This window comes from Neolamprologus multifasciatus, chromosome 1 (genome assembly GCF_963576455.1).
Source record: "Neolamprologus multifasciatus chromosome 1, fNeoMul1.2, whole genome shotgun sequence".
Classification (NCBI taxonomy): Eukaryota; Metazoa; Chordata; class Actinopteri; order Cichliformes; family Cichlidae; genus Neolamprologus; species Neolamprologus multifasciatus.
Genome location: NC_140439.1, coordinates 39,218,720 through 39,228,951, shown reverse-complemented (window position 1 = coordinate 39,228,951; position 10,232 = coordinate 39,218,720). Strand labels below are relative to the sequence as shown.

The 10,232-nt window shown below is 49.6% G+C and overlaps 1 protein-coding gene across 4 annotated transcripts; it reads right to left on the bottom strand.

Moving 5' to 3' along the window:
• Nucleotides 1–112: 112 nt before the first annotated feature.
• Nucleotides 113–10,214, bottom strand: nadsyn1 (NAD synthetase 1). 4 transcript variants are annotated; one of them, XM_085160550.1, is made up of 21 exons: nucleotides 9,325–10,214; nucleotides 7,714–7,774; nucleotides 7,522–7,638; nucleotides 7,366–7,419; nucleotides 7,162–7,251; nucleotides 7,022–7,073; nucleotides 6,854–6,942; nucleotides 6,663–6,780; nucleotides 6,455–6,586; nucleotides 6,188–6,259; nucleotides 5,632–5,756; nucleotides 5,510–5,558; nucleotides 5,324–5,426; nucleotides 4,964–5,132; nucleotides 4,751–4,886; nucleotides 4,541–4,647; nucleotides 4,330–4,461; nucleotides 4,132–4,201; nucleotides 3,873–4,001; nucleotides 3,618–3,794; nucleotides 113–3,562 (listed from the first exon to the last, which is right to left on the bottom strand). In XM_085160550.1, exons 1-21 carry the CDS (start codon nucleotides 9,407–9,409, stop codon nucleotides 3,509–3,511), a joined length of 2,121 nt encoding a protein of 706 aa, XP_085016676.1. In that variant the 5' UTR covers nucleotides 9,410–10,214; the 3' UTR covers nucleotides 113–3,508. The 4 variants fall into 4 exon arrangements, with proteins under 4 accessions (XP_085016676.1, XP_085016690.1, XP_085016701.1 ...); XM_085160564.1 differs by lacking the exon at nucleotides 9,325–10,214 and adding an exon at nucleotides 9,188–9,318; XM_085160575.1 differs by lacking the exon at nucleotides 9,325–10,214 and adding an exon at nucleotides 9,165–9,298.
• Nucleotides 10,215–10,232: the final 18 nt, after the last annotated feature.

Genomic DNA, 10,232 nt, shown 5'->3' with positions numbered 1-10,232 from the left:
ATAAGGCCCAGGGGCCAAAATCAGCTCGTCCAGCCTGGCCCACGGACAGCTTCAGGAAAAGTTTGGACCTTTAAATGTATTTTAAAAGGTTATTAAGCTTTTCTTGCTGCCAAAGACTCACTCTGACCATTACTAATGAAGTAAACAGTTAATTCCACACAAACAGACAGTTTCTGTTTTCTACTATCGCAGCTCTGACCACACGTTTGTTTCATTTCTTATTTCATCCCAACGAATCGTGCTGTCAGATTCTTCATCGTGTATCTGAGACGTGTCCGGACATCTCAGGGATTAAACGTGTGTTTAAACGTTGGTACCAGAGGGTGCTGTATGTGGCCCAACCTGTAACATCAGTTTGACATCTTTGGCCTGCGGCTAACACAGAATCCTGATAACAGTCATCTTCACTTTGTATTCATCGTATTTCTTTTGCCCTCCTGAGATGAAAAACAAGATTATTTTTAGATAACCTGAATGAAAGAAACCTGTCACATTATTTATTCCCCCCAAAGGTGATTAACTGATTCTATCATCGGCTGCTTGTAGCCTCGGCTCTCTTTCACCGCTCTGGGTAGAAATCTTTAGATTTAATCTCCGTGCAAAGTTTACGCACAGATTTTATATGTTTTAGAGATTTTTAATCACCATCATCATCAGATAACGTCTCTGATGGTAGAAGAGTCACATGACCCACACAAAGAAGCCAAGAACAGATTTAACAGGAAGTTGATAACTTCTTGAGCTGCAGACCGAGGAAGCCTGGCTGTGTTCAGCTTCACCCCCCTCAGTCGTTTCAAGGCTTCTTTAACACAGCGTGACATTCATTTAGTAAATTATGGACACATTGAGACACATTTTTAGGACGCGGCCACGTTGTGTCTCTGATCTGTGGTCATTCAGTTCAGCCACGCCCATTTTAAGACTTTAAAACAGGACTTTGCCTTGCCTCCATCTTTTATGTACAGTCCATGATGGAGACGTCTTTGCTGAGCTCAAAAGACAGATTAACAGCCTGTCATGAAAGCGCCACCGTCTAATGAGCGTAAGAGCACCACAACAGAAAGGTCAAAGGTCAAGGTGAAACGACCTCCGGATGTCGGGTTCCACCTCAGAAACCGAACGCAGAGCTTTGTTTAGTTTCTCCACGAGCTTTAATTTTTAAATGCTTCATTTTTTTGTAAAGCAGAGCTCAGAAGAGGACGTGCACCTGACAACACCTGAGTTTATGATGGGTGACAAACATCATGTAAGCTCGAGCTCTGAGCTGTGGGGACGCGAGCCGCCTCTGCAGTCCAAGCATCAGAGAGCAGGAAGCATCAGCAGAGACGTCATCAGCGCATTTAGAAATGAGCAGCATCGTGTGTTTGAAGCAGTTATTGGGATTTACTCCATCAGGGTGAAACGAGGAACCTGCAGTGCTGATGATGTCGCCTTCGTTAAAACCATGTTCTGTCATTACAGAAGCTCTCTGCATGCAGACAAACCTGTGAGAGCAAAAGGAAGCGAGTCCGAGCTGCTCGCCACGTGAAGCCTTCACGCACGCTTGATCACCCAGAGAGTTCCTGGGATCTCCACCTTACTGTTGGTGGTGTTGAACGCCCCCTGACGTAAACCCTGGATCGCCATGGCTACGCTCAGTTTAGACAGAACAAACATGGCAGCCAGATATTTCTCACACACGTGAGGATTAACGCAGGACCGTCCCCACCTGACCTCTTCATGAACACTTTAACCTTATTGTCTCGTGACTTAAACGGTGAAAGACTGATTCCAGTTAAAGGAACAACTTTCAGTTTTTTAGTGTCTGTAATTTTGAAATGACTAATATTGTGTAGCTTTAAATACCAAAATAAACCACGACAGATTACTCTGATGTCCCACAACCACCTGTATCTGATCCACGCCACAGATATGAGCATAGCGATGCTGAAGAACGCCTCCAGGCTGAGACGAGAAGCTCGCCGTGGTTTGTGCGCTTTTTCAGCAACCTGCTGGCACAACGACTGCGACACCCAGGCTGGTTCAGTCTGCAGAGATCATTTCCTCCTTCATAACAACTGCAGGGCAGGAGGATGTTTCTATAACTCACCTCTTTAAATTGTATTAAGGCTTAAAGTTTGCATGAACAGGGGCGTGGCCTCTGTGACCGACAGCTCTAACCCTAACCTGTACGCAGTGTTCTGACTGCGACACATACAGGACAAAAACACACAATCAAAGATCTTTTATTTCACGCGTGGAGACTTGAAATGATCCTGTAGCTTTAAATGTTACACAGAACAAGATCAAAACAAAGCAGACGGAGGAATCAGAAACAATCAGGGATCAGAGCCTTGATAAGTAAACAGTACAAATGTATGACTAAACTCAAAGGGAACTCAACGATTTACATAAAGCAGAAATGGGAAAAAGAAATGGACATTGTGATTAGATGGGTGGGCACGGATCTGGGAGACACAGTTTACCACAACTAACTCCAACATGTGGCCGGACTTCTGCTGGAAAAACATTATACGCTATTTCATAACGCCTAAACAGAAGTCTAAATTCAGTGCCACACCTGCGTTTTGCTGGAGGAATTGTGGGGAAGACATGGCTGATTACTGGTCCTGCCCACTCATACGACCCTTCTGGACGGAAGTTGTAAAGATAATTACAGAGGTGTTGGGATTCCACGTGTCTTGTACATTTACCTCATTGTATCTGGGATATTTTACAGATGATTTAGTTGCAGATGATGTTTATCTTCTGAAAGTTCTCTTGGCTTCTGCGAAGAAGGCCATAACAAAACACTGGCTCTGTAGAGACCCTCCCACAGTAACACTTTTTACCTCTATAGTTGAAGACGTCAAATTGATGGAATGTATGACTTTCACTCTGCGACTGCAGGGAGATTTGGGAAGGAGACGATGGAGAAAATGGCTGGACTTTACAGCTTGTGGCAGCACCCTTTAATGCATAGAATTAGTAATGCAGACTTGCTGACGTATGTAAATGTGTATGTGCAGATGTATGTACGGGCGTTTGTTATCTTCCCATGACCTCATATTGTTTCTGTTTTTTCTTTTTTTATTTTATCTTGTTGCATAAAAATGTTCCTAAACAAATAAAAAGTGTCAAAAAAAGAATCAGAAATGATCAGGGACGATAGAAAGCTGCACAATAAAACATAAAGAGAGAAAAACAAGCAGAAGAATTGTGTCTGGATCATAGACTGTAAATAAACGATGGACACAGGATGCCCCCCCCACTCCTTTCTGACTCTGAGGGGACCATCGTCTCCAGAATGTTTGATTCAATCACACCTGAGACCATTAAAGAGGAAGCGCCCCCTGCTGGGCGCCAGAAAGAATGCAGGTTTAAGGCGTTTGATTGTTTGCAGGGACCACAGTTGTTAATGTCACTGAGGTCAGAAAAGCACAAAAACATCGTCCGTCGTCTTCGGCTTTGATCGAGCGGGACGTCTTCGTGGTCATCGGAGTCACGAGGGGCCGATGACCTCTGCTTCTTAGCGCTTCGCCGTGTTTGCAGCCATCTGGGTCACCTGGAAGAACAGAAACACCTGCTCACAGCTCGTCTTCATCGACGCGCCGGGAGAGAAACGCGATGATGCTCACCTGGTCGTCGATGCACCTGAACTGCCAGCTCCAGCTCGCGTTGTAGAGGAAAGGCCTGAGGTCGAAGCGGTTGTCGTCAGGACTGTAGCTCTCGGCGTGGTAGGACGGCGTGACCGTGGTCATCTTGTGGCGGTTCACCGAGTACATCCTGAAGAAGCGCTTGACCTTCTGGGCCACCTGAAGGAAAACCACGAGCTGGCTTCAGGTTAGGCTGCCGGGGTCACGACCTTCATACCTGTGACCACTCAGACTGACCTCTGAGGGCGAGAGGGCGTCCCTCCACGTGTGGATGAGTTTACAGAACATGCTGAAGGGGCCGCACTTGGAGATCTTCCTCAGTCGTCCAATCACAGACAGCTCAGAGTAGGTCATCCCCATGTCGGCCTGCAGGGGGGGCACACACAGCGCTGAGTTGGTGGGTGGAGGTTTGTGTGCAGCATCGCGACAACAATCTGTCATACAAACTCGTTTCATTCTTAAGTGTCAGAGCGATGAAGGCCCGTCTGCGTCTCACCTCATCGGTCTGAGAAACTCGCCCGTCTGTCAGCGGCTCGAGCTCGGCGGTGGGCGGAGCTGCCAGGATGCTGCAGAGGAAACAAAACCACTGACAAACTGAAAAACCACACGAGATGCTCTGAGAAATAACTCCAGTGTGAAACCGCAGCTGCAGCCGGGGGGGGGTCGCAGCGGCGCAGCCCCCCCGCGGTCTTACCTTCTCAGAGCAGTGAGCTGCAGCCGCTCGGCGCAGTGCAGCAGGAAGCGCTTCAGGTCCGTCTTACTGATGCCTCCGATCGGGTTGATGTCGGCGCTCGAGCAGTCGTATTTGGTGAAGTAACCTGTGAGGCTGAGCAGGACGACGCCGTTATTCTATACGCTGCGTGAGCCGCACTAACAGTGAAAACGGCGAGCGCGGCGGCGCGTACCTCTCATCCACGTTAGCAGAGCCGAGCACCAGCAAGCCCCCGGGTCTGCCCCGAGCCCACAGGCTGAGCTGGGCAAACAGGTAAGCCAGGACCATCCTGACCCGAGCCTGGGGACACACAGGAAGTGAACAAAAGTTCAGGCGGGTCGCGATGGCGTTACGTGAACGCCGTCAGAGGCGCTGCACGCCACAAACATCTGCAGCTTCTGACCTGCACGTTCTGCAGAGCCAGGTTTTCTCTCGCACTTCCCCCGCTCGCACGAAACTGAGGCCACCGTCCGGTAACCGCCGAGAAGATACCCAGAATGCCTTTCACCGCCACGTCGATGTTGATGTTCATGTGCGTGCTGCAGGAGACACAACGAGTCAGAACTGTGCGCCTCACAGAGTCGTGGTCTTAACCACGGATCTGCCCGCTTCCTACCTGCCAATCTGATTGGCGAGGTCTCTGGCCCTGCTGCGCGTGTCCTCGGACGAGTTTTCGCTCGCCATGTAGCAGGTGGTGAAGACGCGAGCGCACAGCTCCTTCGGGTCCTGCGGATGATACGACTCGTCGCCGACCACCCTGCGCACGTCTTCCAGCACCCGACTGTCTGTGAGGAAGACAGAGCAGCAGGCAGGAAGTTACATCACTCGACTCATCCTGCTTCCTGTTTATCTCCTGAAAGCAGCAAATCCTCAGATTTGTTTTACTCAAAATGCTCCGACTGAAGATCTGCACAGTTAATATTCACCAATAACAGAACATAAACAGCATCATCAGGATGAAGAGGAGGGTACTCACTGCCGCCCTCGACGGCGCGGCACAGCAGCACGCACATGCCGTGGACGATGCAGGCGGTGGAGGAGCTGTCGACGCCGCCGCTCAGAGGCAGCAGGAAACCAGCCTGAACACAAAGAGCAGACAGCTCAGAGGCCCAAACCTCACACTTCCTAACGTAGCCAAAGACGACCTCACACCTGTCCTCACCTGGCCGCTCCTCCTCAGGTAGTCCCACAGCCAGCACGCCGGCCCTAAACTGAAGCACGCCGCAGCAAACAGCTGTGAGAGAGGCTCTCTGGGAGCTTTACAAAAGCTTCATTTAAACGTACCTGATCTCCTCCTCTGGTGTGTGAAAGCGCCATTCTATTGGCTGGTGGGTGGGCAGGTAGACGTCGTCACAGCCGGACAGAGAAAAGTCCACTTTGACCCTGTGACAGGGTTTGAACTCACAATCCTTCCACAGGAGAAACACGAGAGAAGAACATCGTCAGCACCTGACATTCAGCCAGCACCGCCACTCGCAGGTGACCTCTGCATGACCTTTAACACGAGCTCTGCTGCAGGTTAATACGCTGATTGGTTTGGATTGAAGGTCGACCACGAGACTGAAGCGTTCGTGGCTCTGAAACACCTGCAGGGACTCGAACACTATCAAGGTTTTACATTTTTAAATCAAGCAAATCTTACTGCTTCCCGTCCTCAGAGCTCTGCAGCGCTCACTGAGGATGGGTCAAAGGTCAAAGCAGCTGCGGGAGGAGCTGTGATGATGTGGAGGTCAAGCTGGTCACAGGTCATTACAGAAACTGAGCTGATAACATTTTAGAGGAAAACACAAACGCAGCTTCGTGCTGTTCACAGGTTGGACAGCAGGGGGCGCTCTCTCACCAGCTGAGGCTGACACAGCTCTCCTCTGTAGCTGCGAACGTCCTCCAGATCCAGAGTGGCCGTGATCACCTCCTACCACACACACACACAGACAGACACACACACAGAGGAGCTTTGCATGAATCAAAATTCAAAATAATCCCATCATCGAGTCCTCGCCTGTCAGGTGCTCCTGTGTCTGAAACGAGCAGCTCCTGCTGATCTCACCGAGCTCATCATCATGTTTAACCTCCAGCAGGACAAACACGACAGGAAACCTTCACGTACCACGTCATCGAGGGAGAACTGCGCTCCCTGCGCCACGACGTCACCGTTAATGGCCACCATGGCGCAGCCATCGTAGTAGACGCGGTCTCCGTCGCAGCCCCTCTGGTTGGCGTACAGGTAGATTCCTCCGCTCTGCAACGTCACCAGCAGACGGCGTCACGCACAACACCGCCGCGCTCAGCGCTCGGCCTCGTGTTCGAGTGCGTACCTTGGTGGTGGCCGACTTGATCAGGTTGACCCTCTGGTCGGCTTTGCGGAGCTCGTGGTGGCTCGCGGACGAGTTGGTGAAGATTTCAACGCCGTCCCGACCCATCTGAATGTGAGGGCTGAGGAGAGAACGGACGTTAGCAGGAGAGCGAGCGCCATCGCACCTGCGCGATGCCGGCAGCCTCTCCACACCTGTTGGGGTTCCAGAGCTCGGCGCAGATCTCCGTGCCGATGCAGGTGTCCTTCGTGGAGAGCACGCAGTCGCCGAAGGGGACGGTGTCCTGCAAACAGAAACGAGGCGACAGAATTCAGAGAAGCTCTCACCTGACACGAGCTCGTACCTGTGACGGCAGAGGTTACCTGGCCTGTCACCTCCTGGATCATTCGGGGCAGGAAATACTCCTCCACCTGCCTGAAACAACCAATCACACCCACGTTTAAGGACACGTGGTCACCTGCAGACGCGTGACAGATTAAAGCTGAACTGCAGAGTGACCGACCGTAACTTGTTCCAGGGGGAGAACCAGCGCACCTCTCTGTAGTTCCCGTGGTTGGCCATCAGCATCTTGGGCCTGATCAGCAGGATTTTTCTACGATGAAGAAGCAAAGTGTTTGTTTAGCTCCATGTGGAGGAAGAGGAAGAGGAAGACTACGACCTGTGCAGAGAGGAAGGAGGAGGAGGAGGTGTGGCCTTGCTGACGTACCTGTTGAGGAACAGGACGCGGCAGTTGTAGCGCACGTTGTGATGCATGATGGGCCTGAAAGGACAAGAAACAGTCAGAGCTGCAGGAGAGGAGACGTTACAGGTGCACGCCAAATCACGTCCAGCAGGTGGAGCCAAAGCCTCGCGCTGCACTCACATCCCCACGTCACAGATGATGTCCTGAGTGACGGGAGACTCCAGAAGGTTCCTGAGGACCTGGAAGCTGTGCAGCAGCGTGTCCGACTCATAGAAGTGGTCTGCGCAGCCGTAGCCGCTGAAACAAAGCAGAGAAGAAGAGTTGGAGCAACAGATGACTCGTGAGGTTAATAAGGACGTAGAAGACTCGTACCAGATCTCCAGCTCTGGACCCAGCCTGTATTTGGCTCCGTGAGCTTTGGCTTCCTCGATACCTGCAGGCAGACGGGAGAACGGCAGGATCACACACCTGCTGATGTCACAGACTCTGATAATCAGCCTGTGACACAACTAATCATTTAACATGAGTTTATTTATTTTCTTATCGCGATCTCGTGTCATGTGACTCGTCCACCTCCAGTAACCCACTCAGTGTGCACACGACTCAGTCACTGCTAGTCAGAGCAGCCACGGCTGGTCTGTGTGTGCCTGTGTCCACACACACCCAGGACACTCCGACAACCTTCACAGGGTCAAACCCTCCACACAGCTAGGAGACAGGTGTCAAACATAAGGCCCAGGGGCCGGGATCGGCCTGGCTGACACTCAAATCTGGCCCAATAAACAGTTTTAGAAACTATAAAGGAGGGTATAGTAGGGGTGGGGGAAAAATGGATACTGTGTAGCATGGTGATATTTTGTTTGTAATAATGTATGGATACAGGGACAGCAGAAATCGATACTTTGTTACAAAAAGGTTTTTGTGCTCTGACTTCAGAGCATGTTGATCCTTTTTCTGAGCAAGAATCCTGACATTCCTTCACTGTCCAAATGTGTTTAATAAACATGACAGTTTACTTATTTTAATTTAAGACATGTTTTATTTTAATTAAGTTTAAAACTTTTTTATTTAATGTAAAATTATATTTTGTTTTAATTTACTTTCAAATTCTTCAGTTGCTGAAGGGGCTGCATAGTTTTCATAAACTGCATAGTTCAGAATAGCTATAATTGTACCAGATGGTTGATTCAGTTAAGTTGGACTAGACTGTAATACAAACCGTTCAGTTTGTCAACAATCAAACTGAAATGAGAGAAAGACTGAGTGTGAGACTTTGATATTAGAGAAAATGATGATTGATAAAGTTTACCTTTATGTACAGAATCTGAATATCGCAAAATATTTTTAAAAATTGCAATAATATCGTATCGTGCGTTAAGTATTGTGATAATATCGTATCGTGGGATGTTTGGTGATTCCCACCTCTAGGGTATAGATTTGGAACTTTTAGCTGTTTTCCTGATTTTCCATCAACTCGTACAGAAATGTCTGGGTATCTTTTACAGTGAAGGGTCCACTGTAAAAGACACGACCTTTGACTTGGAGGTTTCAGGTCAGAGGTCGAGTCGAGTCCTTTAAAGATCTTGAACCGTTTCTGACAAAACTACGATGGTTTGATTTTTCATCAGTGTCCTTGTTTGGACACACGCACGCACACACACCTCGTAGTTTTGCTATGATGCCGCGTGGATTCTTTGTTATTACTGATTCATGTTGCTGATGCGTGTTTGCTGAAATGTGCAGTGAGCGTGGGTGACTCGCGTGGGTGACTCGCCTCCCACAGACTGAATCGAAATAACGCGAGCTGAACATTTTATTATTACCGAGTGGCAGCAGACCCACGCACCCTGTGACAGCGCACGGGGATAACGCGTCATACGTTTTATGAAAAGCAGAGTTGTTCTTGGCCGTGATTGGCTGGGCCACCGCCTGAGCTCGCGCTGCTTTCACACATCAAACAGAAGCCGCTGCGGTCTCACTCACTCCTCAGGATCCTCTCACAGTTGCCTTCGAAGTCCAGAGCCCACTGGTTCAGACAGCAGGTAGCCACGGTCACCTTCCGGCCCATGTCGGCGGGTCACGTGGTCACACGGCGCAGGTGATCGAGGACAGAAAAGTTCAGGTGAGAGCGGAGCTGCAGGTCAGCGGCTGTGCTCTCTGTGTGAGCGCTTCCTGCCTCCTCTTCTTCTCCCGCTGCCTTCACTGAGCCCGTGAGCGCTGCTGCCCCCTGCTGGATCCTCACAGACTCACACCGACGGCAGAGGGCGCAGGCAGGGAAAAAGCCTCTGAATGCACAAAATGATCCAAAAACAAAGACACATTTATACCATTTGTCCTGCGACGCTTCATTTTTAAAGGATAAACATGCACATATGTGAGCTCTGGGATCAGCAGCAGAAATCAGCTGCAGCTGAACCTGTGACAAAGCATTCGCTGATTTCTTAGTTTAGCTTTATAGACTTGGTGTAGCTGATGGAGCCACGAGGAAGCACTCTGCTTCAGCAGGATGATCCCAAACACACCAGCAGGTCCAGTGTGAACGTGTCACATGTGTCCGAGTGAAGACTCACTGAAGGCTGCCGAGGCTGCAGGGTTGTTAGGGTTTGGGGTTAGTTAGCTTTACTTTGTCATACACTGCAGGTTTGGAAAGCTTTCTTTCTTTTAATAAAAGAAATCATCGTGAAGAGCTGCATCTCATCATCGCTGGCATCATTTTGTCTCATTTGAACATTTGTTTGATGACCTGAAACACATAAATGTGACAAATATGCAAAAACCCAAACCCACAGATATCTGGGAGGATCCTCTGCGCTGTGAGCTAAACCTGTCATCCATCACTGGGTTTCTACCTACAACTATCAGATCTTTCATCCTTAAATCATTTGATACAC

Coding starts and splice junctions, on each gene's coding strand:
- nadsyn1 (XM_085160550.1), bottom strand. CDS start 9,409: ATGGGCCGGAAGGTGACCGTGGCTACCTGCTGTCTGAACCAGTGGGCT. Junction 7,074..7,161: donor TCCCCCTGGAACAAGTTACG/GTCGGTCACTCT, acceptor TGGTTGTTTCAG/GCAGGTGGAGGAGTATTTCC. Junction 5,133..5,323: donor CCGCGCCGTCGAGGGCGGCA/GTGAGTACCCTC, acceptor TCTTCCTCACAG/ACAGTCGGGTGCTGGAAGAC.